The sequence below is a fragment of the Felis catus genome, chromosome B3 (genome assembly GCF_018350175.1).
Source record: "Felis catus isolate Fca126 chromosome B3, F.catus_Fca126_mat1.0, whole genome shotgun sequence".
Taxonomy (NCBI): domain Eukaryota; kingdom Metazoa; phylum Chordata; class Mammalia; order Carnivora; family Felidae; genus Felis; species Felis catus.
In genome coordinates this window covers 38162320-38190281 of record NC_058373.1, presented here as the reverse complement: position 1 = coordinate 38190281, position 27962 = coordinate 38162320, and the positions used below count along the sequence as shown (strand labels likewise).

Genomic DNA, 27962 nt, shown 5'->3' with positions numbered 1-27962 from the left:
TGCAGGTGCCTCGGGGACAACTCGGCCTGTCCCCTGAGGTCTGTCCCCTGAGGTCATCTCCCATGTCTCCCTCAGCCTTGCCCCCGGGGGCTTTGTAAAGAGTTTTCCCAGCCTGGCAGCTGAAGATTGTTAGGTTGCATGTTTGATGCAAATGATCAGGATCCATGTGGACACTAATATCATCTGTGGAGTAAATAATTTCAAGTATAATATTGGGGGAGGGTTCTTTGAAAATCATTGGAATTAAAAATGATCACTCTTTGCCCAAAACAGTCAAGAATCCCTCTTCTGACTTGAGTCCTGTCTATACCTTCCTTCCTCTCCCTGCCCCAGGCCACTTCTTCCCTCTTTGCTTTGCCTCATGCTGAGCCTGGAAGATTCCCACAGTCGCCCGAGCACACTGAGTTCTCAGCGGGCACCATGATGTATAAAAATTCTGTGTTTTAGGTCTGTCTTTTCAGTCCTAGACAGTAAGCCTCTTGAGAGCAGGAGCTCTGTGGGGCCGATCTCTGGGTCAAAGGCTGGCAGGGTGCTGGCGCCCAGGTCGCTCACTGCATTGTTGCTCATCTGGACCACAGGGTGGTCTCTGCCTTGTGTGAGCTCTGTTCTCTGGACTGCAGGGGTTCTAAACTGAGCTCTGGGCCCTCATGTATGCCCTGTGGTCTATGACTTAATATACTGAAAATAGACCCTTGAGTTTCATTTTCCTTTGAGAAGAACTAAAACTAGGGGACATGTAGAGATTTCACTGGTTGGAGATAAAGGTAAAATTACAAAGATCAAAGCGATATTATTGTAATGAATGTTCCATAAGTCAAGGCACATTTGAAATAGATTTATTTTCCATGGGCTGGTCTGTGTCTCATCCCGGGATTCTCCTTGAAGGCAGAGGGAGTGGTCCTTATTCACCTTCACGTCCTCTGAGCCTAGCATGGTGCCTGATAGAGCAGTCACTTAAATATTTTTCAAATGAACACGGGGGGTGAATATGCACTTTGGAACTTTTGGTGCTTGGCAGTGAGTAAGTTCCCATGGCTTGTTAACTTGCAAGACACCATTTCCATTGTAAATTCTCTGTGTGCGGGAAAGCTTGCCTGGACTGAGACCGGCTTGTAGTGGAGCTTTTGAAAAGCTGAGTCATTTTGCTCTCTTTGGGGCTGGGTGACCTTGTGTAAGTCACTGCGGTGCTCTAGGCCTCGTGATTGTCATCTGTAAAATGGGTGCAAGGTTGGAGTGTGGACCACGTGGCTTCTAAGAGTTTCTGTTCTCCTGCTGCTTCTCATTCTCAGATCCTCCTCCTTGACGATTGTAGGGGCCTTGTCCCCAACATTCGCGCACAGAGCTGGAATTCTCCGTGGCCTCTTTGACTGCTTTCCAGTGGGTGGAATGCCTAGTTTCTCAGTAGCAGAGAGAAATGTTAATTTGGGGTTAGGAAAGCAAGCCAAGAGCCATCGAATAATTAAAACACACACGCACACAAAGAAAGAAAAGCGAGAGAGGGAGAAACACGCTTAATGGACAGGGGATGAGTAAAACCCAATGGCCTGAGAAAGCCCCAGTGCTGAACTTCACATGACCCCGCGTGCTGCCTGCAGTTGCGACACCCGCATGCCCCCTGCGTGCTGCCGGCCCCTCAGTGATGTCAGCGGGCCGTGGCCCCACAGGAAGCCGGGCTGCCATCTGCCTGGTGGAGCATGCAAAGCCAAGCCTGCTCTCGCTCCACGGCCCGGTTCCCTACCCACCCGTGTCTCTGGATAACAAGAAGCCCTAGCTCCCAGCCTAGTCGGAGTGGGAAAACCAACCCATGGCTTCTCAGCAAACAAAACCCCACCCCCCCGGTGATGTCCATGCCAGAAAGAGAGGACCAAGAGGGGTTTGGTGTTTTAGGGGCTCTCTGCCTGAAATCAGCAGATTTCCTCTAGGGATGATGCTACTGTGTGCCCTGGGAACTCGTCTAGGTCAGCAGTTAATGAATGGATTAGTTACCTCGTTCGTTGCTTGGGTGTATATCTGTAAGACCCTGGAAGTAGAGGAATAAAGAAGATACTGTCACTACCCTTGGACTTCTGTTGGGGGATAAGACTCATAAACATGTGGAGGTCTAAGAGCTCAAATCAAGGGGTATGCAAGGATAAATGGAGCACTCGAGTTACCACCTCTGCCAGGGGAGGCAAGGTCAGGAAATGCCCGGCTAGGTTTCCCATGACCCCAGCCTACAGCAGGAAATGTCAGAAGATTTGGACTTACAGGTTGGTGAGTTGTGCAGAACAAAAGTGTATATATATATAAACAGAATGAGATGGGGTGTGGTGGGGAGGGGGAGAGGGAGGATGCTATCTCTGGCTGTCTCTTTCCCTGGGTCACAGTGCTGTTCTGAGACTTGGGAGGGAAAAGGGCCGTGTTTGTTATTGTTAGTTCAGCCCTCCTGCCCGTGGTTCATTGAGCATCAGCGTTGTACACACCCTGGTGTGTCTTTGCCCTCACACTGCTATGGTCCAGAGGGAAACTACACTACAGTCATAGAAGCCTAATTAAGTAATTTTGTAATTGTGAGCTCTACATGATCAGCTGTTTTTAAAAAAATGAGTTTAATTTAGGAACAGTTGTAGAAAAATTGCAAATAACACCGAGTTCCCACGTACCCCTCACCTGGGTTTCCTAAATGTTAGGATCTCACATTACCATGGTACCTTTGTCAAAACTAAGAAACCAACATCAGTACATTACTATGAACACAACTCCAGAGTTTGTTTAATCAAACTTCAAACTTTAAGCAAATGACAGCCTTTTTAGCAAATGGTTCATACTCCATAAAATTCACTTTTAAGATGTATAATTCAGTGGTTTTAGTGTGTTAAGAGTTGTACAACCGTCACTATGATTTAATTTTAGAATGTATTCATCACCCAGAAAGAAACTTCATACCCATCGTTAGCCACTGCCCATCTACCTCCCCCGGCCCTGGAGACCTACATTCTATCTCTGTGGATTTGTCTCGTTTGGACACTTCTTATAAATGGAGTCCTATGATCTGTGGACTTTTCTTTTGTGACTATAGTTTTTCACTTAAATAATGTTTTCAGGGTTCATTCGTGTTGTAGCATGGATCAGTACTTCATTAATTTTCATGGCCAAATAACATTTCATTGTCTGGATGTACGTTTGTTTATCCATTCACTTTTTAAAAAATGTTTTTATTTATTTTTGACAGAGACAGAGCACGAGTTGGGGAGGGCAGAGAGAGGGGGAGACAGAATCTGAAGCAGGCTCCGGGCTCTGAGCTGTCTGCACAGAGCCCGATGTGGGGCTAGAACCCATGAACCATGAGATCATGACCTGAGCAAAAGTCTGATGCTCAATGTACTGAGCCACCCAGGCGCCCTTCCATTCACTTTTTTTTTTCTTTGTTTATTTACTTATTTTGAGAGTGAGAGAGAGCAGGGGAGGGGTGGACAGAGGGAGAGAGAATCCCAAGCCGGCTCTGCGCTGTCAGTACAGAACTCAACACGGGGCTTGAACTCATGAACCTGTAAAATCATGACCCGAGCTGAAATCGAGTCGGACGAATGCTTAACTGACTGAGCCACCCAGGCGCCCCTATCCATTCGCTTCTTCAATTGATGGACATTGGGGTCCTTTCCGCTTTTTGGCTGTTCTGAATAATGCTACTGTGAACATTTGTGTATAAGTTTTTGCGTGGTCACCTGTTTTCATTAGATGGATAGTAAATATCTAAGCATAGAATTGCTGTATAGCAAGAATTGATAATCTTGTGTTTACCTCTTTGAGGAACTGCCAAATTCTCTTACAAAGTGGCTGCACCATATTACAGTCCCACCAGCAATGTATGAGGGGACTGATTGCTCCAAAACTTGTTCTAGTCGGTCTCTTTTATTTTGGCTACCCTTTGGGGTGTGAAATAGTATCTCACTGTGGTCCTGATTTGCATTTCCCTAATGGCTAATGATACTGTGTATCTCTTCATGTTCTTACTGGCCATTGTATCTTTTTGAGAGAAATACCTCTTCCGATCTTTTGCCCATTTTTTAATTGGGTTGTCTTTCTGTTGTTAGCGTCCACCCATATTCTGGGCACAAGTTTCCTTATCAGATAGATGGTTAGCAAATATTTTCTCCCATTCTGTGGGTTGTCTTCTCACTTCCATGATGGCCTCTTTTGAAACACAAAAGTTTTTAATTCTGATGAAGCTCAGTTTATGTTTTTGTGTTTGGTGTCCTTTCTAAGAAGCCATTATCTAACTCAAGGTCACAAAAATCAGCTCCCTTGCTTTCTTCTAAGATTTTTTTTTTTTTTATCATTTTAGCTCTTATATTTAGGTCTTTAATGCATTTTGATTTAGTTTTTTGCATGTGCTATGAGGTAGGGGGTCCAACTTTATTCTTTTGCATATGGATATCCAGTTGCTCAAGCACTATTGGAAAAGACTGGTCTTTCCCCACTGAATTGTCTGGCACCTTTGTTGAGAATCAGTGAGGGTTTATTTCTGGACTCTCAGTGCTAGTCTGTTGATCGTTGATCCATGTGTCTGTCTTTAGGCCAGTCGTGATTACTGAAGTTTTGTACTATTAGTCAACTGTTTCAATGTATTTTTCACAATCTACCTTGTTCCAAAAAAGAATGGGAAGTAACTCTGAGAAGTACAGTGAATTTAGAGGGATGGAGATAGATCAGGAAATTGGGGGAGAAAGGAGAAAGGGATAGGAAAATAAGATGAGATAAAGGTAATGTTAGGACCCAGTATTGCATACTATAGTCTTGTGAGATGTTAGATGTGGCCTGCAAATTTGGCTCTGAGCTTCCTAATAGCTAAAAGTAAGACAGAAATGTGACCTCTGCCAAGAGTAACATAAGTGTCCGTTAAGAATTAAAAAAAAAAAAAAAAAAGAAAAATTTCAGGGTGAAACCAAGTATTTTCAGCAACTGCCACACGAGAGGATTTCTCCTGTGTGTCCTAAGAACAAGACCTTCTAAAGGACATAATTATTTCATTTGTGTTCGTTCTGCCCCTTTGGACTGATGGCTCCTTGAAGGTAGGAATTGCATCTTCTTTCCCTCCCACCTCCTCATAGTGCCTAGGACAGGACATGAAGGTGCTTTAAAAAAAAGGTCTTGACTGAATTCTTTCTGAAATTCAGAATGTTTATGACATCCTTTGGTGACATTTCTCCCACCAGGTTGAGATTAGTTGGGACTCATTTGGAGGTAGAGAAGTGGCATTGGCTGGCTCCTGGCTGCATTTTAGAAGTTATTTCTTGCATCCTGCTCCTAGCAGTGGGTAAACTTTGGGTAAGCGAGATGGCAGTGACTTTGCAGAGAATGAAAGTGAGAAGACAACCCACAGAATGGGAGAAAATATTTGCTAACCAGGGAACTGCCAGCTCTGGTTATGCTTGGCACAGGGATGGCCCACCCAGACAGGCTCCCTCCCTGGGGGTGAGGAGTAAGCCACCTTTAACTGACTACATATGTTCTGTTGGATGGCTCTTGTAGGGTTCCTGGGGCGGGAATCCTAACGGGCAGTTTCTCCCCACAAACACCTTTACCGGTGTCTGAGAATCCAACTCAATTCTGATACTACATGCCCAGAGACAGCATCAGATTCCACAGGTGAAGGGCTCAGTCCTACAGGTTGCCTCCCTCCCCCCAGTTCAGATGCCAGTCACAGGCCCCAGGATGTTGTTACCTGTGCTTCTGACCAAGTGGCTATAGATTGGAGGTCCAAGGACCTCCTCCTTAGATTCTTTAATTTGCTAGAGCGGTTCACAGAACTCAGGGAAACACTTAGATTTACCAGTTTATTAAAGGATATGAATCAACAGCCAGATGAAGAGATACGTAGGGCGAGGTATAGGGAAAGGACACGGAAGCTCCCCCACCCCCTCAGGCACACCATTCTCCCTAGTTGGTGGTTTGTTTTTTTTGTTTTTTTTGTTTTTTTTGGTTTTTATGGAAGCTTCCTTGCACACTCATGATTGACTAAGTCATTGGCCATTGGCTGATCCAACCTCCAGCCCCTCTCCCCTTCAGGGAGCTGGCAGGGGTAAGGAATGAAAGTTCCAATCCTCTAATCATGAGTTTGGTCCCCCCAGGCAAAGTGCCCTTGGGTGGGGCCCACAAGTCACCTTTGTTAACGAAAGATTCCCTCATTGCTCCTATCACAGAAAAATCCAAGGGTTTCAGAAGCTGTGAGGCCAGAACCCTGGACAAAGACCAAATACAGATGAGAAATACATTCACAGTATCGCAGTGGCCCTCTCCATCCCATTCCCACCAAAGGGCTTTACTATTTTTCTGTAGAATCTGGGTTTTTTTTTTTTTGTTTGCTTTTAATCTGAACGCAGCCTCTAGGGAGGTTATCCTTAGTTCCCAATTTACAGATGGGGAAATGGAGGCTCAGATTGCATAAGGCACCCGCCCTAAGTCCTGCAATGGCATGCAAAGATGTGGCTCCAGCCCAGGGAATCCTGACTTTGACTTTGTTCTCTCTTTGTCCTTTTCTACCTGCTGGCCCCCAGCTTGTATCTAACTTAGGAGGTGGAGAGGCCAGCATTCTTTCTGACAGGTAGATGCAGCTTCCTTTAAAGTTGCATTTGCCTCCATGGGGGAGGCTGTCAACCAGCAGCACCCCTCGTCCCCCCGCCCCCACCAGGATCACCTTCTGCACCATCGGCCCTGGGCCAGGAGCAACCTTGTAATGATATAATAATATGGATGTCTGATTACTGCCTATAGCTTGCAAAGAACACTTCACACCTGCCGTCTCATTTGAGTCTGGCCACAGCCTTGTGAAGAAGGCAGGGTGGGTGCTGTTAGCCCTGCTCTGCCCACAGGGGCGCTGAATTGCCCAGCGTCCCCAGGTGGCCAGGGTCAGAGGTGGGCTTAGAAGCCAGGTCTCTGACTCCTGTTCCGTTGCTCGGCCCCAGCCCTTGAGCAAATGTGTATCGAGTTGCCCCAATAAGCTTAGAATTCCTAGAACTCTAGCTGCCCTAAGTGTCTCCAGGAACACCTTAGCTCTTGCCTGATGAGACAAGAAGGAAGTCTTCTTTTCTCCCCAGAGGTGAAGTCTCACCCATACCTTTCTTTGTATCCCTCTAGCACCCAGCTGTGTTCTCAGAACAGAGCAGGTAGAATAGAGCCAAATGCAAACAGATGTGGCCTTCCTCCAGAATCTGCTGTGATGGAAATGTGATGCTTAACACCACCACCTTTTTCGAGATCATTCCCTTGCTGTTTCCGTGTACTACTTTGGCATCCAAATCTGCGTGCTCAGAGCTGGGCTAGTCGTCAAAGAATCCAACAAGAAAAAGCCATGGTCCCCTTTGGGGTACTTTGGCCACAGTCTTGACCTTGTCCCTGACCCCAGCTGACAGACATGTCCTCTGAGCCACTACAGCCTCCTCAGTGACGTGGGGGTGGTGATGATGTCTGGTTAGCCTCCCTCTTGGAGTGATAGACTGAAGTAAGACTTCACGGCATGAACTCCTTTATTTGTTCATTCAGGATATTTTATTGGCAGCTCACATTTTGCCAGACTCTGGATCCAGTGGTAAACAGAGGCACCATCTGCCTCTAGACAAGACACTTGTGGTCTGGGGAGTCCAGTGGTCACAAATGTCACATTGCAGACTTTGAATGAGGACAGGGAGCCTGAGAGAGACCGGATTCTGTTTGGGGAGGGAGTGGTGGATCGGGAAGGCAAGCCGGAGGAAATGACATTTGAGCCGAAGCCCAAGGGGTGAGTAGGCATCCCCAGGAGAAGAGGTGGCTGATGAGCAGCCCGGAGAGAGGGAAAAGCAAATGGTGAAGCCCTGATGCGGGAGGAACAGTTAACAGAGGGAAGTCTACCTGGAGGATTATGGACACTGCTCTCTAGTATCTCCTATTGTTTATTTCAGCAGGTCTTTTTGGAGTAACTGCTAGGTACCAAGTTCATCGCCAGGTGCCTGCAGGCAGCTCCCAGGTAAATCAGGGCATGACGGTGGATGTGAGGGCCTCGAAGGCACAGCCCTGCTCTGTGTACCTCCATATCCACAGTGCCTGGCACAGAGTGGGTGCAAATGTTGCCCTAGGATATAGATCTGTACTGTGAGCCTTGCAAGGCAGCTTAGAAATCTTCCCTGCAGACTGTGTGGACTCAGGCAAGGGACCCAAGCTTTTGAATACTGGGTGGGTAACAGTAATACTACCTCCTGTGGGCATGTGGGCTTTGCTGCAGTCATGACTGTGACATAGCCAGCAAGTGCCTGGCTGGAGAAGCACGTGGTAAAGGGGAGCTGCTGTGATTATTGTTGTTCTTCCTAACAGTCCCACGTTTAGTCTTGAAAGTAAGTACCACGGGAAATCCGTGGAAGAGAGGTGGCTGGTGCTGGGAGCTGGATGGCCAGAGAGGAGGAGGGCTCTAGGTAGCGGCTCCTGAGCAGAATCAGGAGATCCCTGAGCAGCAGCAAATGAGGAAGCTCTTTGATGACAAGGGTATCCATTGGGCATAGAGGAAATGGACACGTGTTCAGTGAGCTGGGCAGATGGCTTCACAGCTCTGGGGAAACGACCCGGCCAGCTTTCTGCTTCATGGTCTTCGAAAAATCTTGTGACTGGAAATAATGGCATGTCCGATTTGGAAGGCAAAGGTCAGGAGGTGAGAAAGCACATAAATACGATGTTTATCTTGAAAAATGTTGTAAGTTGCTCGGAAATCCCCGTGCTTGCTTCTTCCGGGAGGCCTTCCTAGGGCATCCCACCCAGTTCTCCTGGGCCCTCCCACTCCACAGCACCTAAGCATGTACTGTGTGAATGTCTTTCTCCCCTTTAGGAGGAGGGTTGGTGCCTTGAGGTCTGGGGCCATGGCTGCTGTGTCTACCAGAATAACCAGGAAGAGTAATAATCCATTTTGAGCACATACAGTTCATGGCAGCCTCACAGGCTGAACATTGCTGATAAGGATACGGGCTCAGACTTTTGGCCTCAAATCCAGATGCTTTCCCACCATACTGCTGACTCTGGGTTCTGCCCCCTAGGGACAGGGTGGCACAGCTTGGTTAGGTCAGACCTGGAAGGTGGGAGCGTGGCCGTCAGAACCAGGAGAGGCCTCAGACCTCCTAAGTCCAGTTCCTCCATTCTTAGAGGAGGAAGCCATATGCCCAAAGCAGAAATGGTGATGGTGAAGGGGGGCAGTCTTCATATCCAGGCCCCCCAAGTCCCTGCTTGGAGTGGATGTCCTCTTTTGATCATTAGGAAGCCACCAGGTCCACAAGTGGAGTTTGGGCAGGTGGTGCCAGGCATGAGACTCTGGTGGGTGTGAGGGTGTTGCCCTCCCTCCTGGGAACGCCCTGCCCCACAAGCTCATGTGAAAGAGATGTGGTTTCTCAAGCACTGATTTTCAGATTTTTAGAGAATTCTTGTTACCTTAGAAATGCCTGGGAATAGGATCAAATGGTAATGTTTTAGTGATACTATAGAAAGCAAATGATACTAAGCACAACATGTAAATAATTTATAGTTAGAACTCCTTATTGAGAGGCTGAAATTCATTCTTTGAGCAGGCTTGTGGTGGGTGCTGAACACAGGCCTGGCACAGGGCTGGGTGTCCTCTACACAATAGAGAGAGCCCAGCATGTACTGTCTTCCCGTGTGGGAATTACAGTGGGGGAACCCAGCGAGGAAGGGGTCTAGCCCAGCTGAGAGGGGACAGAGATATGCATGGAGCTTTCCACTTTAGAGCATTCCCTGCCAGGATTAGAATAAAGCAAATCGAATGTATTTTCCACATGAGTGGAAGGTTTTTTTCACTTGATTTCCAGTGGTCTTTGATATTGCCAAGAAGGTAACACCCCGTCACTGAGTGAGGGTGGGACTGGGGCCGGCAAACTCAGGTCAATAGGTAGGTCAATTTTATACCAGGCTAGAATTTGGGGGGGAAAATCCATTTGTCACAAAAATGGCCCAGAAGAGCTCTGCTTAGAAAATGCAGGTCTCTAGGAGGTTTTCCTCCAACATAGGATGCAAAACCAGGTAAGGCTTTGTGCTTTCTCAACATGATGTGGGGGTGCTGAGTCCTGAATACTTCAGAGGATAAAAATGCTGGTTTCCCAAGCCGTCTTTCAAGACCCACCCCAAATGCTGGCTTGTCAACGGTGCCTTCCTGGGGAGCCCCAGCCAGGTGAGGTCTGCCCTTTTTCTGAGATTCCAAAGCATTTCGTCACTGTGTTCCCTTTGAGCCCGGGGACGTGCGTGTCCTGTTGTGCCTAGAACAGAGCCCTGCATGAAGGGGTCCTTATCAGATGCTGTGTACAGCAACAGGCATTTATGGAGCACCTGTTATCTATGACATAAAGCAGGCAGCTGGGTGGATGGGTGTGGGGTTTCGAGGCAGAGGTCTGAGCTGAGATACACCTTTGTGAGCCATCGTGTCGATGAGGCCAGGCTGGGGCATGTGCATGAGAAACAGCCACATTGAGGGGATGGGGAGAGAGAAGAACACACGAGACGGTACACGGTGACACCGACATGAACAGTGAATGTTGCTGAGAATCCAGGATGGTAAGGTGTGAAAAGCTCATGTTTTGGATTTTTAGCCCCGAGGGTGGTGTGCTGGGAACTGCAGCCTGAGGTGGAGTCCTGTAGTGAATGGGAGGTGGGCAGGTAGAAGCAGAAGGTCCGGGTCACCCATGTGAGTGGCTCATCCACGAGGAAGGGAGCCACAGAGGTGGGGGGCCTGAGTAAGAGATGACCTGGTGACGGGGGGAGCCTTCAATGCTTTGCGGGTCAGCTAGATGGAACTGTGCATGCAGTAGACACATAGAACCTGGCCGAGTTGTATCTGAGACTTGCCAAAGATGTCCATAAAATTCAAGCCAGCATGCACTTGGGGGAATGGGGCAAATGGATTATTTTGTAAGAAGTTTATAGTCCAAAGGTAAAATTGCCCAAGAGAGGTTCTAAAAGTAAAAAGTCAAGGCAAGGTGGTATTATTAAAATGAAATAGCACAGGTCAGATTTTTCTAGTAATTTCAAAGGGCAAGACTTTGGATTTAGTAAGCCTCTTGCATCTCAGTAGGAATTTTTTTTTTTTTTTTTAACTTTGTTGCTAAGCAAACTTTTTGCTTAGCATTGTCCAAGAGCCCCTGGAATACACTGGGTGCCTCATGGGGAAAAGAAAAAGTGTGGGGCAGACTTTGCCATGAGCTCCTCCGTGTAGTGGTGAGGAATGGAGGTAGCAAGGGTCTTCGACAGCCCAGCCATGGAGGAGTTGGACAGGTTCCATCTCTCCGGATCAGTACCTGAATGATTATGGAAACTCCTCTATGTATCAAACTCACATTGAAGGTGTAAGGCGTGGCCTCTGTCCTGGTGACATTAGTAGCTAAGGGGAGGCCTGGCAGAAATGTTCATGTTTAAAATTTTTTTTTTTTTTTCAACGTTTATTTATTTTTGGGACAGAGAGAGACAGAGCATGAACGGGGGAGGGGCAGAGAGAGAGGGAGACACAGAATTGGAAACAGGCTCCAGGCTCTGAGCCATCAGCCCAGAGCCCGACGCGGGGCTCGACCTCACGGACTGCGAGATCGTGACCTGGCTGAAGTCGGACGCTTAACCGACTGCGCCACCCAGGCGCCCTGAAATGTTCATGTTTAGGATGCTTTCACATCACAGGGATAAGACTAGTGTCTGCCACAGGGGGGTGTAGAGAGGGCAGAAGGGCTGGGAAGGAAGCAGAATGGAGTTGTCCGGGAATCCGGCATGGAGAAGATGGGATTCCAGGGGTACCACTTGGTCTTATCGGAAGGAGTCAGGCTGGGAAAGTTTAAGTGGATCCGTTAGGCTTTGTAGCAGCTTTGGGACTTGAACTCAGACCTCCCTTTAGAAAAAGTGCATTTTGTTCTTGTCAGAGGGCCTTGAACCTCCACCTGATATGTTGGGCCTCCACCTGGCATGTTTTCAGGCAGGACGTGACGGTATCTGTACTGTAATCAATATTGTTGAAGAGCTTTCGTGCCTCAGTCTGTGCAGAGAGGCTGTGCTGTTTCCTGCAGCCCAGCCCCCGCCGGGGTCCTGGCCGAGGGGTGGGAGGGCAGCTCGCCGGCCAGCCCCACTGAGTCACTCTCTGGCCTGGAGCCCGGTGGGGATTTCCACGCGGCCCGTGTTGTCTTCTCCTCGTTTCCTGTTGGTCTGTGACGCAGGCTAGCTGCCAGCAAGTGCTGGGGGGCACTCCTGCCCCGGGCTGCTGCCAGCTGCCTTATGACCCTAGTTAGGCTCCGTGGGCAACTGTCTCCCACTGTGAATGTGTCCCTGCCAGGGTGTGCCTGCTGTCTCCATTCTGCTCGGTGGGCAGCTCCCTGGAGGCCCTGGGGAGGCTGGAGCTGGGGGGAGGGGTAGCCACCCATTAGGATGGATGGTTTTGTTGAGGGGTGAAAGCTTGCTTATGGGGCAGTTTGTCCTGGGTGCTTAGGGTTATAAAAACCCAGCTGGGCCTAAAACGGCTCTCTCTTTTATCTGCTGACAACATTTGTAAGTAAAATAGCAGACTTTTAGCCATTTAGTTTATGCGCTTAAAGGAATGATTCCAATAGAATATCTGATCTCTTCGGGTCTTTCTAAAACGTCTATGTATCTGTCTGTCAGTTTCTAGTGCCCTCATGTCTTGATGCGAGGATATTCTGCTTAACCAAAAAATCCTCACCTCTTCATGCATTTTCCTCTGGGACTTACTGTGCAAGGCAGTTTATAAATGGTATCCTCCTAGTACTTATCACCACAGTAGAAGGCTATGTTAGGTAATACTGTGGCCCCTGCCCACACATGGCTGTTTAAATTTCAGTTAAAATTAAAATGGACAATCCAGTTCCTCAGTCACAGCAGCCACACTTCAGATCCTCAGTAACCACGTGGGGTTAGTGGCTACCACATTAGCCAACGTAGAAGAGGTCATTTTCATCATGACAGAAAATTCTAGCACTCGTCTAAGGTCTGAACTTGATAGATGAAGACGTGGAGTCCCACAGAGGTTAAATTGACTTGTCCACTTATAGCCAGTAAATGGAGGAGTTAGGGTTGAAACCCAGATCTGCCTTATTCCAGAGTCCATCCATCCATTCATTCATTCATTCATCTATTAAAGCACATTTGTGATTAATATTTCACTGGATTCGTATAGCAGTCTTTTGTCTAATGACCAAATGAGAGCTTTTTCACTTTGCAAATAAACTAAAGGTTATGCTCTTTTTTTTTTTTCTTTTTTCTTTCTTAGAGAAGAGAAATTGGTCTGTAGGCCTTAGGGGCTCTTCAGGTAGCCTGGAGGGTGCTGTTATGGGTCTGTTGTTCTGCCCTTTTCCCAGACCTCATCCAGTTGGGGGTGGCTGGTTTCTGTTGGTGTCCTCACCAGGGACTGAGAGTGAGTAAGCCAGCACTGCTTGCCTCACGGTAATCCTTTGGCCAATTTCCTGTTGGGAGGATTTATGGATGTTGGTGATCTCTTAGGGTGAGGGGGTGCCTTTTGTTAAAGCCAAAAGGGGTCTCAGGAAATCTATACTAATTTTGTAGCCAGAAATACTGAGTTCCAGAGAAGGGAGGGGACTTTTGAGGGTCATGCAGGTAGCTAGGATTCTTGAACTTGTTTTCAAGCAGGATTTAGCTGATAATCTTAAGTAATCACTTCATGGGCAGGGAGAGTTTTTCATGGAGAGAAAAACACTGCAGTGACGTTTATGTGGCCTGAGACCATTCCATAGGGTGCAAAAGCACAGGGCTTTGGGGTTGCATAGACCAGCATTCAAATCCTGACCCCACTATTTGCAGATCATGGTACTCCAGCAAGTACTTAAACTTCCTGAGTCTCAATTTCCTCCTCTGTAAAATAGGGATGAAATATCTCACTGGATTTTTTTTAAAGATTAAATTGCAACATGTGTGAGAGGTTTACCCTTCCTGGCATCTTGTAAATGCTACTTAAATGGTAGCGATTAGCGTTATGATGGTATCATCTCCTCCTAGTATTCTAATCTTCTAGCTTGGTGTCCCACACATAAGGCACTCTGACCTATGGGACACCCAAGAAGTTGGGAAACAGGAGAAACTTATTTTGAAATTATCTTTTAATTATATTTCTCAATGATACGTTCAGTGTTTTTCTGCAGCCCTCAGATGTCTTTTCAGGTGGAGGACCTCAAAATTTAAAGTGATCACTCCAACTGCTAATCTGGAAAATATAACCTATACATCCCAGGGTATCCAGAAAGTCTAGAAACAGAAGGAAAATGGTGTATTCTAAATACCAGCTCTTTAGAGACCCTGCAGACTAAGACTGACACAAATCCCTGGAAAATAGGTTGATTTTATTTTAAGGCTTTTGTTCCTTTGGAAGAAGAAATTGCTGGTGGCTGTCCTGGGGTGTCTCGGCAACCCAGCTGACCATCCACCTCTGCGGCTCACACAGCTTGCTGACCTCCACCGTGAGAATTCCCTTCATAATCTGGGCCCGAGGGGTGGGTGGGATCCTTTTTTTTCTTTAGAAGAAGAATCTACTATCTTTGGAGAAATGGACTTGAGAGAGGAAAGTAGACAAATACTCCCTGGAAATATTATCATAGGCAATTAGAAAAAGAAGAGCATGTTTCTAATTCTCTTTGGGTAATGGGAATATTCATAAATCAGAGCGCCTCATTAGTCGGTATCACAGTCGATCAGGGCTTTACTTGTGACCGTGTTTGAATAGAAATTAAACAGGGCTGTAGGTGAAGTTTCAGCTTTTATTAAAAAAATTTTTTTAATGTTTATTCAGGTTTGAGAGCAAGAGAGAGATAGAGCACGAGTGGGGAAGGGGCAGAGAGAGGGAGACACAAAATCCAAAGCAGGCTCCAGGCTCCAAGCTGTCGGCAGAGCAATGACATGGGGTTCGATCTTGCGAACCGCAAGATCATGACCTTAGCCGAAGTCGGATGCCCAACCGACTGAGCCATCCAGGCTCCCTGAAGTTTCAGCTTTTACTTTAAGCTTTCAAAGGTATTTTTCTAGGTTGTGGCCTTAGAGCCCCTTGAAAAACCTCCCAGTGGGGTGCCCAAGTGCAGATGGAAGGAAAGATGTGACATGGGGTCAGCCAGGGGGAGGCTGGTAGCCAGAAGATGGCCCTGATTGTGCTGAATTTACCTGGGAGCTGGGCCTGCCCTTTCTGATTCAGAAACCTTACTTTGTCAGGCCTGGAGTCAGACCTGCTGGCTCCCACTAACCTGTAAGAAGCTGAAGCACAAATCAAGCCACTAGTTTATTTGTTGAAAAGTATAACCACTGTGGGGTTATAACCAGGGCGTGTTCTCCTTGTGGGCACCCCACCCAGGAAGCCAAGTGGTCAGAGGCGTGGGTGGATCAGGATTGGGATTGGGGGTGGGGAAAGCCCTGGGAAGCAAGTGCCGGGGGCCCTACTGGCCAGGCAATGCTTGCGTGCAGGGCAGGGCCTGTTCCTGCTGGACAGGCTCGTTTGGCCATGCTTGGGGCTGCCCCTGCACTTCCCAGCCTTGTGCTTTCTGACTATCTGCCTTCTTTAGGGATTGAGACCTGCTGAGGTCAGGTACAGAGAGCCTCTCTGGGGGGATGTTGCTCATCTCTGCTTAGATCCATGCTGGTTTCTAGTGGGATTACCCTGCAAGGCATTTGCTTTTCATTTTCCGGAGTCCCAATGAATGCATGAACCCCTGCCCTCACTGTGACTGCCCAAGCCAGAAATCAGCCCTGTGACCTGGCCTCTTGTAGCCCAGCATAGATTAAGGCCACAGGGACAGGATGATCTGAATTAACCACTTTTTCGTCTTCCTGGGGCCTTTGCACAACAGAGACATCTGTGATGGCATGCGTCCAGAGTGCGTGGTATTTATTTTTGATTTGAAATATGAAAAGCATTTTTTTTTTTTTTTTAAGACAACTGACTCTCTGAGTCATGCCCAGGGGAGCAAACAGCCTGAAATGTGAGCTGGTGCTTGCTGGATAACAGGAGAGGCTGCTGCTGACTTAACTAGCGCTGGGGTTAGGTCACTGCTGGATGAAGTGCACTGACCAAAAGAGCAACATGTGGGCTAGAGTCGCGGGCCGTGGGGTAATTTCTCGCAGCCGCTCGCCTAACCAGGAACCCCACACGCTGGGTTCCCACAGGATGGGCCGGCTGCTTGGAAACCCACACGCGGGCCCATGTTGAGCAATCGCGCTTGAGTAAGAGTTATCTTATTTGGCTCAGTGGGTTATGTGTGGGGGTGTTTGTCGCTGAGCAGCTGTACATTTGACAGGAGCCTTGGGTCTCCTAGGGGGTTGCTTGGTGGTGGTCTCCTGCGTCCTGTCTTACCAGTAGTATGATTTAAGAATACACGTAACTCCCGCGTGTGCAGCCCTTTACAGTTTGCCTTCCCAGCTGCCTTTGTTTCTCAGTGCCATCCTGCCAGGTGGTCCGCACCAATGTTATGATACCCTTTTAAGATCAAGGCATGCGTTGCCGTTCCTGTCCTCTGTGGCTCCATGTGGCAGATCAAGGCCAGAGCCCTGTGCCTAGACCCAAGGCTGTCGGGGCTCCAGGGCCACCCCTTCTCCCAGCCCTCTAACAAAGATGTGGGTTTCCTGGCTTCTCCCTCCACTGCTAACGGAACCCCTGGGGTACCTTATGGGAATATGTATTTTAAACGTGATTTGGGGCGCCTGGGTGGCTCAGTCAGTTAGGCGTCCGACTCTTGGTTTCAGCTCAGGTCCTGACCTCCCGGTTTGTGAGTTTGAGCCCCATGTTGGCCTCCACACTGTGGAGCCTGCTTGGGATTCTCTGTCTCTGTCTCTGTCTCTCTCTCTCTGCCTCTGCCTCTCAAAAAAAAAAAAAAAAAAAAAAGGTACTTCAAGGTGATTCTTAAGGACCTTCATGCTAACGTGGCCCAGTGATTGGCACTGCTTAAACCTCCTAACTCCGACATTAAATCTGTATGACCTCCTAGAATTTTCTTAAATTTTATGTTGTGTGTTTAGGGACAGTCTCCTTGTATGGAATGCCCACTCCCCAAGGACAGGGACCTTCCCTGTCCTGTCTATGGCTGTATCCCCATGTCTTCTGTCCCAGTGCCTGGGACAGAGCCTGGCACACAGTAGGCCCTCAGTAAATACTTGGTGGGCGAATGAGTATTTTCCTCAGCTTCATGGTTTGTATGGGAGAGTGGACAATGGAATCTCGCGGGGCTGGGTCAACTCTCCTCCTGGCTAGGGTTGTGCCATTTGTACGGCTTTGCTGAGGGTCCGTTAGCTCATCTGAGGAATGGGGGGCAGTGTGCCTCCTTTGCCGCTTCGTGGTGAGGGGGAGATGAACACTGCCCACACAGGTGCACACGCTCAGGGTGTCCCCGCACAGGGTAGCAGGGGCAGGAGCAGACCGAGGGCTGCAACTCCCTGGTGTCTTGGCAGGAGCAGCAGGGTCATCCCGGTGGTCAGTTTTTCCACTGCCATCAAACAAGATCCATTTAGCTCGCAGACAGACAAGGTGTGGGGCTGGACTCTGTGCCCTGGGCTGAACGCTGGCCACCTCGGGCCTTCAAATCAAGACCAGACACCAGCATAAACCCAGGTGGCTCCAACTTAAAGCCAGGCTCATGAATGCATGAGTAAATATTTACCCTGTCTGAGGTCGAATGTGAACTGTCTACCAGGCGTTTTGTTTTTCTCTTTCTCCTCCCTCTCTGCCTGCTGTCCCCCCATCCCCCGCCCCCTTTTTAAAAAAAAAGGAAGCCAAGAGGTTGAGAGGTTAAGTGACTGGCTTGACACAGCCATCCATCGGAATGTCTTGTCTGAACCCTGCTCCTCATGCAGGTGCGTCCTCCTCCTTGAAGCCTTCCCAGATTCACTGGCCCACGCTGGCCTTTCCCTTCGCCAAGCTCGACCAGCACACAGCATTCTCACTGTGACGGCACAGGTTAGCCAAAAGAAAGGACTGTTCAAGTCAGTACTTGTTTGGTGGGTAGTTGTGTGTAGATCTTGCACAGCCCTCTTATTTTTCCTGTCCTTTGTACACCCTCTTGGGAGTTCCTCAAGACACACGCTGTCTGTGTGTTCTTTCCCTTTATGGGTTCGAGTGCATATGCCCATCTCCTCGCCCGCTCATCCAGCAATACATCCTGACGGTCAGCCTGTCTGGTGTCTGGCTCAGGGCCTTTCCCCACAGGCTAAAGAAGCCTGTGCGTAGTCCCGAGTGGACATCCAGAGCCCAGAGGACCATGTGGGCTGGAGGTGTCAGAGAGGTGGTTTTAATGGGGTCGGGAGGAGTTGAGTTTCTGCACCTCAGGAATACTCAGTGTAACTAACGAGTTCCTCTGAAAACAAACAAACAAACAAAACAACCTTATCAGGCCCTTTGCTGTTCACTGGTTCATTATGTCCGCAGGTTCCCACCTGTACCCTGGCCAGGAAGTTCCCAGGCAGGTAACAAAACAGAATCACCTTCCCTACCACTCGGCCTTTTTAAAAATGTGACTAATTCTGAGCTAACCGAGCCTCGGCCAGACGTGGACATGGTTATACACGGACTCCATTTGGTGGTGTGTCATTTCTGACTTGCTGGGAAATCCTTTGGCGGTGGGGTGGGGATGGGAAGCAGGGAGCCACTGGACTGGAGTTCTTCTGGGAGGTGTATGGTTTTGAGGCCTCACATGGACAAGGAGTGTGGATTATGTGCTTGTCTCATGGACAACAGAGAAGAGCCTGGACTTATGGTTCAGCTCCCAACTGACCCTGACCTTTCAGTGGCCTGGGGCAAATCACTCAACCTTTCTGAGCCTCTGTTTCCTTCCCTGTAAAATATGGAGAATAAAGCTTACTGCATGGGTTCTCAGAAGAATTAAATGAGCCAATATGTTTTTTCATACATGGACATGGTTCCTGGTGCATGGTGCCCACGTGGCCATTTCTAAAATCTTACAGATCCCCGAGAGTATTTCAGTGTGCACTGTATATTAGGTACTGTGAGAAAAAAAGGAGCTACCAGGGGTCCCTTCTCTAGAGGGAATCAGTCTTTGTGGGGAGAGAAGAACATCTATAGCAATAACTATTGATTATTGTCCTAGATGAGTGCCGTGTTATAGAAATATTAATCATGCTACATAAGCAATGTGAAATCTTCTTATAGCTATGTTAAAATGTAAAAAGAAAAAGGTTAAATTAATTTTCAGTTGTATTTTAACACAGTATATGAAAAATCCTTCACTCGGCATGTACTTGATATAAAATTTGTTAATGAACTACTTTATTTTTTTTTTAGATTGAAAAAAAATTTTTTAATGTTTATTTTGGAGAGATACAGAGCATGAGCAGGAGAGGAGCAGAGAGAGAGGGAGACACAGGCTCCAGGCTCTGAGCTGTCAGCACAGAGCCCGACGTGGGGCTTGAACCCACAAGCTGTGAGATCATGACCTGAGCCAAAGTCAGACGCTTAACCCGACTGAGCCACCCAGGTGTCCCCTACCTCATGTTCTTTTTTAAAGCCATACTAAGTCTTTGACATTAATGTGTTCTCCACACTTGGAGCACATCTCATTTTGGACTGTCCATATTTCAAGTGTTCAGTAGCCACATGTGGCTGACAGCTGCCCTAATGGGTGGCACAGCTCTAGGGTTTGTTAGGTCAGCTAATGTCACCTGCACTTTGGAGGAAAAAGGTGCACTCACAGCGGCTGTGACTTGATTGGTTCCACGGCCAGTGAGGGAGCAGAGTGGGGCTGTAGCTCAGGTCTTCTCTCCACTGAGGACCAGGGGGCCTTGCATTGGCTGAGTGTCTGCTGTGTCCCAGGTCCCGTGCTGGACACGCTACCTTTGTTATGCCATTTAAACCTCACAGCAGCCTTGTGAGGTAGGTATCAGAAACGTTTTACAAACAAGGAAACAGGCGCAGAGGGGCCAAGCAACTTCCCCAAGGTCACAGTCAGAGGCGGAGCTGGAATTTGGGCCTGCTGACTTAAGAGCCTTCCACTCCCATAGCCTCTTTTCCCTGCACAGAGAACGGAGAACTTGCGCACTGCGTAGTATTGGGGATGAGTACTCCAGGGCGCAAGAGGGGCCCTGGCACATGAGCTCCAGGGCACAAGAGGGGCCCCGTGGCTGGCCTGTTCCAACAGGGGCTTCGGGATGTCCATTCACAAGGCCTGGGCCTGCTTTGGTTGAGGTGATAGGTGTGTGTCAAAGCAGCATTCTGTCTAATACAGGTTCCGTCGGAAAGGCACCCTATGCAGACACTGGGAGGCGGGGCTGGTGATAGCTAGTGGGTGTGTGTGGTGGGTGTGGGGAGCTGGTGATGGGCAGCCATGGCAGAGGCCTGGGAGCCGGGGGCCCTGCTCCCCCTACCAGCTGGGAATGCCACGCATTTCAAGAGCCTTGAAGCAGCTGAGAGTTTCTGCCTGGGGAGCTCCCAAGAATTCAGGGAGGCTGGTGTTGAGCAAGTTCTTGAATGCATGTATGACCTCCTGCAGTTACACACTCGCTCATTTAGGAAATATTGACTGAGTACATGCTTTAAGCAAGAATTATTGGGTGTTATCTTGACCCTGCATATGATACTCTGTGTACCTCTGAGGATGGTTGTCAGAATGGTGAGGCCTCGCCGCAGCCCTTGGAGGTACTCACGCTACCCCCCACTCCAGTGTAGGAGGCTGAGGCTTGGGGTGAAGGTCTCTATCAAGAGGTTGAATGGCTGCTGAATGGAAGATCTAAGCCCTCAGAACTAAGGGGTTTTGATTCACTTGTCCATCTGTCTGTCTGTCTGTCTATCCAGCCAGCAGTCCGTCGTTGAGCTCTTTCTATTTGCCAGGCATTGAGCTACAGTCTCCAATTTTTGGTTTTTTAATGTACTTGTTTTATTTTCAAGTGCAGTCGCAGCGACTGGATGTTGAATAGTGGCTGATGTCTGTTGGGTGCCGGGCACTGGGGATTCCTCCCAAGTCTGTGATAAAGAGGGGGGAACCAAGGCACAGAGACCTGTTGCTCTCTGAGGTCCCACAACTCTGGCAGAGCTGGGGTTTCAATCCTGGCCTCTGTGGTACCCTGATGTAGTCCCTGTACCTCACTGTTTCTCGATCACTGGGGTCCAGTACTGGTCCTCACCGGTACCTTCTTGTGAAGCCCGGTCTGATCTTCAGTTTTACCAACCATAAGGTGGGGGCAGGGTCAGCCATTCCACCCTCCTCAGAAACCAGCCTTCCCAGGAGATCATGCTGCTTTGGGATACTACCTAAGACTGATGTATTAGTGTGAGAGAGATAAAGTGTGTGTGCCCCATCAGGGTATCTCTCTGTTCCTCTGACCTGCTTCTTTTCCCTCATTATACAAGGCATGCATAGGGTATGATCTTCCCTAGACTGGGAGCACTTAGGGCCATCATCTTCCATGGAACCAATAGCCTGCAGAGAACCCAGCCCATAGTGGTGGCCACCTGAGAAGTCCTATGCTTTAGAGACATGGGACTCCATCTCATGGAGAATGACTAGCAAACCGTTGACTTCCTAGAGGGAGATACTGAGTCTTAAAGAGGTCAGCCATATGGACCCTGCCATGTAGGTACATGACAGTGCATCTCCTCGCTCTGTGAGAATGGCAGGTTCCCATGCCGGGAACCTCAGCCTGACCCTCACCATACTTTATAGCATGTGGACACTCAGAATTTAGCACTTGCTGGGTGAATGACTGTCCCTGCCACCTGTGCCGGGGGTGTGGTGTGGCTTTGAGAGGAACAGTCTCACTGTTTGCCCTTGTCTGCGATGGAAAATCAAAGGGCATGCACACTGCATGGTGTTCGGTCCCCTTAGGAATCCCTTCCTAGGCAAGATGGAGCTAGACCAGGGTGGATGCCTTGTGCCTCCTGTAGGGGACTGCTGATGGGACAGGACCCCCAAGCCCAGCCTTCTGATCCAAGGATCAGGGGTTCTGAGGCTCTGGAATAGGAGGAATTAGAAGGGAAGAGCATTGCATAGGAGGTCTGTGTTCGGTTCCCTGCACCTGCACTTATTAGCTGCTTGACTAGAAGCGTGGCCCCAACCCTCTGAGTTCCCATTTCCATATTGAGGAAGATGTACTTTTGAGTAGGTTTTTGTTGTTGGCTTTGGAGAAGTGGTACACGCGTCGAATGAGGAGCCGTGCTTCACAGTACTGAATTCCGGGGAAGCATGACTTGAATGTAAGATGGCTTATCATCTGCAAGCTGCTGACACCCTCCACTCGTCATCCTAAGGCAGCGCTGTGTACTTTCTCTCCTTCTAATAAACTCAAGTTGAGCAGAAATCTGCTTCCCTGTAACTTTCCCACCCTTTAGGCCAGCCCACCATTAAGTCTTCTATCCTTTCGGACAATCTACCCTGTCTGCTCAGATTTCTCTCCTCCCTACAAAGCATCATCTGCTTCCTCATCTCCTCTGACCCATGTCCTGTGCCTCTTCGCCCTCCCGGTCACTCCCTTAGAACGCTTGTCCGATTTGGTGATGGCCTATCTGTGTCGCATACAGGACACGATACAGTAGTCTCGCCAAAGCGGCAGAGACCAGGTCTTGCCCGGTGTGGGGTCTGTGCCTCCTCTCTGGGCAGGTTGCTGTGACCATCTGTTTGGAAGGGTGAATTTGACGGCATTTGCCGAGATGCTGGCAGCAACGGGAAGAGCCCTCCCGGACCTGGAATCCGTGTTCTTGCCCAAGGAAAACCATGTTCCCTTCGGCCCATGTGCGTACTTCCTGGCTTACAGCTGTAATCTTCCACACTGTAACATAAGTTTGCCCCAAATGCCACTATTATATTGCCGCTTTTTCAGAAAAGCTTAATTGGAATTTTTAATGTATTTTTGGGGGGTGGGCTGAGTTGCCATTTGCCTCTAAAAACAATGAGAAGGAAAACAGAGTATGATCTTCTTGCCAGAAATTATGGAGCCAAATCTGAAATTAATTTACAGAGTCATTAGTATTTTCCATTTGTAAACCCAAAAATGAATATAAGTGCAGTTCCTTGTAATTAGCTACAAATTAGAACAGGGTTGGGAGGACTTTTCAGGGACCGACAGGAACTCTAGCAGAAGCAGATGGGTGTTGGGGGGGCACCCAAGAGTTGCTTTGGTTTTCACTTAAGTCTGTGATTTTGGGAAAGTAAGACAGACTCAAATGTTCTCCCAGAAAAACGCACTTTTCCAACAATCTAAAAACTGGCAGGGACTTCATACTGATCTGTTGTAACCTTCTCATTTTCTGAGTAGGGCAGCTGAGCGATTCAGGGAGCGTCAGTGACTTGCCCAAAGTCACATAGCACAGAACCTATGCTCTGACACTCCGGGCACCACTGCCCCTGCTTCCCAGGTGCTAATCAGCTTGAGCCTTTCATGTTTCGCATTGAGACGTACTCCTGCCCAGAGTGGTGCTCCCTATTGGACTAGAGGTGATCCGGTCAGAGTCCCCCTCTGCCATGCACTCAGGGTACAGGTGTAAAATCCTGTGTGTCTCACTTTAAGGAGCCTGGTGAATCCCCAGGCTCACCCCAAGCCAAGCCCCAGCACTGCACACTTAGAATGTGCTGTCGTGTGAGTGAAATCGGCCTGTGGTTAGTTAGCAGGGAATGTGTGTCAGTGTTGAGCTGTTTGCAGCAGGAGCTCTTCCTGGGGCTCCCTAAGCCGGATGAACTGGGTCTTTGAGATGCCATTGAGCCATCAGAGGCCTTTTGAAATGCTGTTCTCACTGACCCACTGGAGGTGAAGCCCTGTGACATCATCTCCCCCAGTTGTGTGTGTATGCGTGTGTGCATGTGTTACACAGAGACGTCAGATTGGCAGAACACTGTGAAAAGCTACTTTTGGGAGTCCCTGGCCGCCCTCCATCACTTTTCTTACTAACAGGATGTCTTACTTACTAAAGGCATGATCCCCTTCTTGAAAAGTCTGAAGTCTAGGTATTGGGAAAAATCGTATGCCCATGGGGTTGCTAAGAACCATTATATTAATGGTAAATATTTGCATGTGACTGTGCCAGGCTCTGTTCTAAGAGCACCTAATACAGAGACCGTGTGAGACACAGTGGTGCCTCCATTCTTCTACAGATGAGGAAACTGAGGTCTGTAGAGGTGAAGTTTAATGTAGTTGTGAGGCAGAGGAGGACACTGGCACCCATGCCCTCAGCCCTTCAGACCCTCCCAGTGTCCTGAGGGGGGGGGCGGGGAGGGGGGGGGTAATGCATCCCAGGTGGTCCTGTCTAGGGAAAGCTGCATGGGGAAACTTAAGGAGGTGCAAGGGACAGAGCTGGCCTGATTTTGGAATGGCAGAGACAAGAGAGGAAGGCCTGTGTTTTGGAAGGCTCCTTGTCTGTTGCAGTGGTTTGCCATCTGGGTTCTGGCCAACCCATGGGATACCGTGAAGGGTGGCAGGTGGGTTAGCGGAGGAGAGAGGGTGGCCCCAGTGAGTCCCTCTTACTTGGAGGTCCCCTCCCTGTGCCAGAAGTTCAGGGAGGCAGCCCTGGCCCAGCTTGCTTCTCTCTCAGCTGTTGCTGCCTTCATAACCTTGGGCCAGTGGCTTCACCCTTTGGAAGCTCAGCTCCCTCCTTTGGGAAAATAAGGGGTCACAACACCCTTCTTGACTGTTAAGATTAGATGAGCTGATACCCAGAACTTCTTGCAAAGCATCTGGTGCCAAGTAGGCCCTGTTTAAAGAAGAGTTTTCTTTTTTCCCTTCCACTCATTTGTTTTTGTTTTTTTTTTTTTTTTAAATAACTTTTTCCCCCCATGATAACAAAAATTATAGAAGACAGACAAGTTAATATGTTGTTGTCTATACTCTCAGGCCAAGAATTTCCTAAGTGTTTACATACCAAAGGGCTGTGAACTTGGATTTTCTCTGCTGGGTCTGTGCTGGTTCATACACCCTTTCCACGACATCAGGAGCCTGGCCTTGGTCTATTGTTGTTGGGGTTTTGTGCAGGTACTTTCATTGTAGCATACAGATGTGAAACATGCACGTTACAGGTAAATTATAACTTGCCCACTTGCCATCAGATTTAACGAATGTTAATGTTTTTCCAGTATTCACTTCAGATATCTGTAATGTCTTCTTTATTAAGAAAAAATAAAAGACTTCTGAAGGCCTCCTGTTACTCCTGCCTTCTTCCTATTCATCTTCCTCCCTCCTCACAGGTGTTTACTCTCCTGGAATTGGTGTGTGTTTTTCCCAGCTGGGATTTTGTAGCCTATTGTTTATGAAGTCAAATTGCCCCCATTGGAATGTGTCTGAACCACCAAAGCAAATGATCAGCATTCAGGAAGAAGCAGCCTGCACACTCAAGGCCAGGAGAGTGTGACTTCAGAAAAAGAATAAACCCACTTGTTCCCAAATGGAAATTCCAAAATTATAAATCCCTTGCCTTTGACTTAAAACTTGACCCCACCCCACTGCGTAATTGCAAATTTGAGCTTGTGCGGTCTTGAGCTCCCAGGGTCATCTGGGCCTTTCATGTGAGTAAATACATTCCGGAGTTGGTTATTGTTAGAGCAGGTGTTTTGGCTTTTTTTTGGTAATACCTCCCACCCCTCCCCACTGCCTTGATAGCAACTGTAACATGTTACTGTTACAGAGAACTTGGAACATACAAAGAAGTAACCCTTAAAATTGTGCACTGCCCTCCTACCCTGACCTCCACCCCAACAGAGGTATCCCCACCCCCCGCCCGCTCTACCCTCCCCACAGTGTGAAGAACTGGAGGTCACTGGGCCTTCCAAGTGGGGCCAGCCCCATGGCTTCTTAGGGTTTCTTAGCAAGCAAGCCTAAACCTGTGTGTGGTCCCCGGAAGAGAGAGGTAGCCATCCGACTAAGGTCAGGTCAGTGACACTGCTAGAACCAGAAGGCCATCTCCTGGTGGCCGAAGGCGTTTTTCCCACCATGTCTACTCTTCATGGTGCCCGGCCCTGGTCTAGGCACGGTGATAGATGCCCAACGGAGGGGAGGGGTCCTGCTTCCTCTTAAGGGAAATTGGGAGGCATTCTCCTGGGCTTGACCTTTGACCTAGCTTTACTGAAAATGTCTAGGGCATTTTTCATTTTATCATTTTAAACTGACTACAAGTCAATTTAATACGTCAGCCATTTGGTGCGTACCCACAGTGAAACTATTCTGGAGTTCTTTGTTTTTTTAACTGAAATTATTTTCGTTAGCATCAGCTCTTTCTCATGTACATTTACAACAAAACTTCTGTTTTGTTTGCTTTCTTGTTGTCGGTACTGACTTTAACTTCTGCCATTTTGAGCTTTTTAACTTTTTTTTTTTGCCACTGAGCCCAATTCTCCTGGGTAAAACTTTGCATTATTTGAGTTACTGGATTTTTTTCCCATCAGGTTTTAGTCCAGGACTTTCATTGCCTGCTGTTTTAGCTACTTCCACTTTTATGTTGAGCTTTTTTATCTTTGAGATTTAATTTTTACTTGGGTGGATTTTGCAGTTATTCATGGTTGCCAAGAAGATAGGATTCTTGGATCCACTGTTTAGCGTCAACAGATGTTTCAGGTGTGTGATGTTAGCCATTACCAGTTTTGTTTGGGGTTCGGTCTCTCCAGTACCCTTTTTCTTTCCTGTGGGGGACCAGAATGACAGGTCGAAATGTCTTGTTTCTTTTCAAGAGTCGAGAACAAGCTTGTGAGGTATTCTCCCCTCGGATTTCTCCTTTGGGGGGTGTTTGTGCTTTCTTCTTCGTGATAGAGAAAACGGGAGCTCTTAGACGTCAGGCCTCTCCTAGGAAGGGCTGTGTTGTCTGTCTTCAGCTTCCCCACCTCCTGCCCTGTGACCTTCCAAATTCACACTCCGTGCCCGCACCCTGGGCAGACGTCCGAAGGGGCAGCTCCAGGCCGGTGTGCCGGGAAGCCCAGTGGATGGGGACAAGTGCTCTCTCCTCTGCGGGCTGGTCTCCCTGTTGGTCCACAGGCTTGCTGGCCAGAGAGCTGTTAAAGGCCTTCCGGCTTTATCCCGCTCCGGGTGGGGATGGGCATGCTTGGGGTGTCAGGAAGCCACTGTTCCCATAGGAAACCCCCTGCGTGAGTGAAGCAGAGGCGTTACTCATGGCCCTCTGCTGGGTTCCGGTGTCCGGGACTCTGCCCCCCCACATGACATCAGGGCCGGGCCTGCCTCTGGAGCAGAATGCGCAGGGAGGGCCTGCTGGCAAAGGTTGCTGTTCCTTCTTTCCAGTCCTGGCTGCGCTGGGTGGCTTCCCTGGGACAGTTGCACCCAAGGGAAGCGAACTCCTCTGTGTAAGTAAACATCCACCTCCCCTCAAAGGAAAGGCCCCTGCTTGGCTTCTCCAGGCAGCCAGAATGGTGCTCTGTGGGTCAGGGCGGTTTTTTTGTTGTTGTTGTTGCTGTTGTTCCTCCGTTTGTCCATCCTTTGATTTTTTTTTTTTTTTTCTGTCTCCTTCAATTAGGCCTGTGACTGTTTTCAGACGGCTATTTGTGTATACAAGTCATGTCAGCCATCATAATTTGTGTTTGTCTAGATCAATAAAAGCGGCCCTGGCCAAAGCCAGCTGAGAATTTATAAATACCCTTCAACTCCTCCCCTCCCTGAGAGATGGCAAGCCTCCATCCCGTTAACCCTCCAAACCATCGCTGTTGGTTGACTTGATCAGGAAAGATGTGAAATATAATTTCTTTTGATGTGTCTTCTCTTTCGCCTTTTTGTGGGGTTTCATTCAATGTTTCAACAACAGTAGCTGATTGCCCACTTCAGAGCAAAAGCCCTTCCCTGTGCCTGTTTACGGAGTTAACTGAGAGATCAAAGTGTCGGGAACCCATTTAGACACAGATTGTGTCTTCTCTTAGCTCTCCTGCTGCCCAATAAAGTGGGCTTGGGCTTATCTGAGATAGCTACCAAAGGAAGCTTACACACAGATTCTTGTGATATGCTCACTTAGGAAGAATAGGTGAGGAATTTAAATTCATGTGTATCTTAAGGAT

General features: G+C 48.4%; 1 protein-coding gene across 4 annotated transcripts in view; it reads left to right on the top strand.

The window, feature by feature from the left end:
* SMAD3 (SMAD family member 3) overlaps positions 1-27962 on the top strand; it is a 119616-nt gene that overhangs the window by 40912 nt on the left and 50742 nt on the right. The window contains exon 1 of one of the 4 annotated variants that reach the window (XM_045060702.1): positions 26470-27260. The exons of the other annotated variants lie outside the window; for them this stretch is intronic. Coding sequence (XP_044916637.1) covers positions 27151-27260 — 110 coding nt within the window. The 5' untranslated portion in view covers positions 26470-27150. Of the gene's footprint in view, positions 1-26469; positions 27261-27962 lie in introns of those variants that run through there. 4 annotated transcript variants of the gene reach the window in all.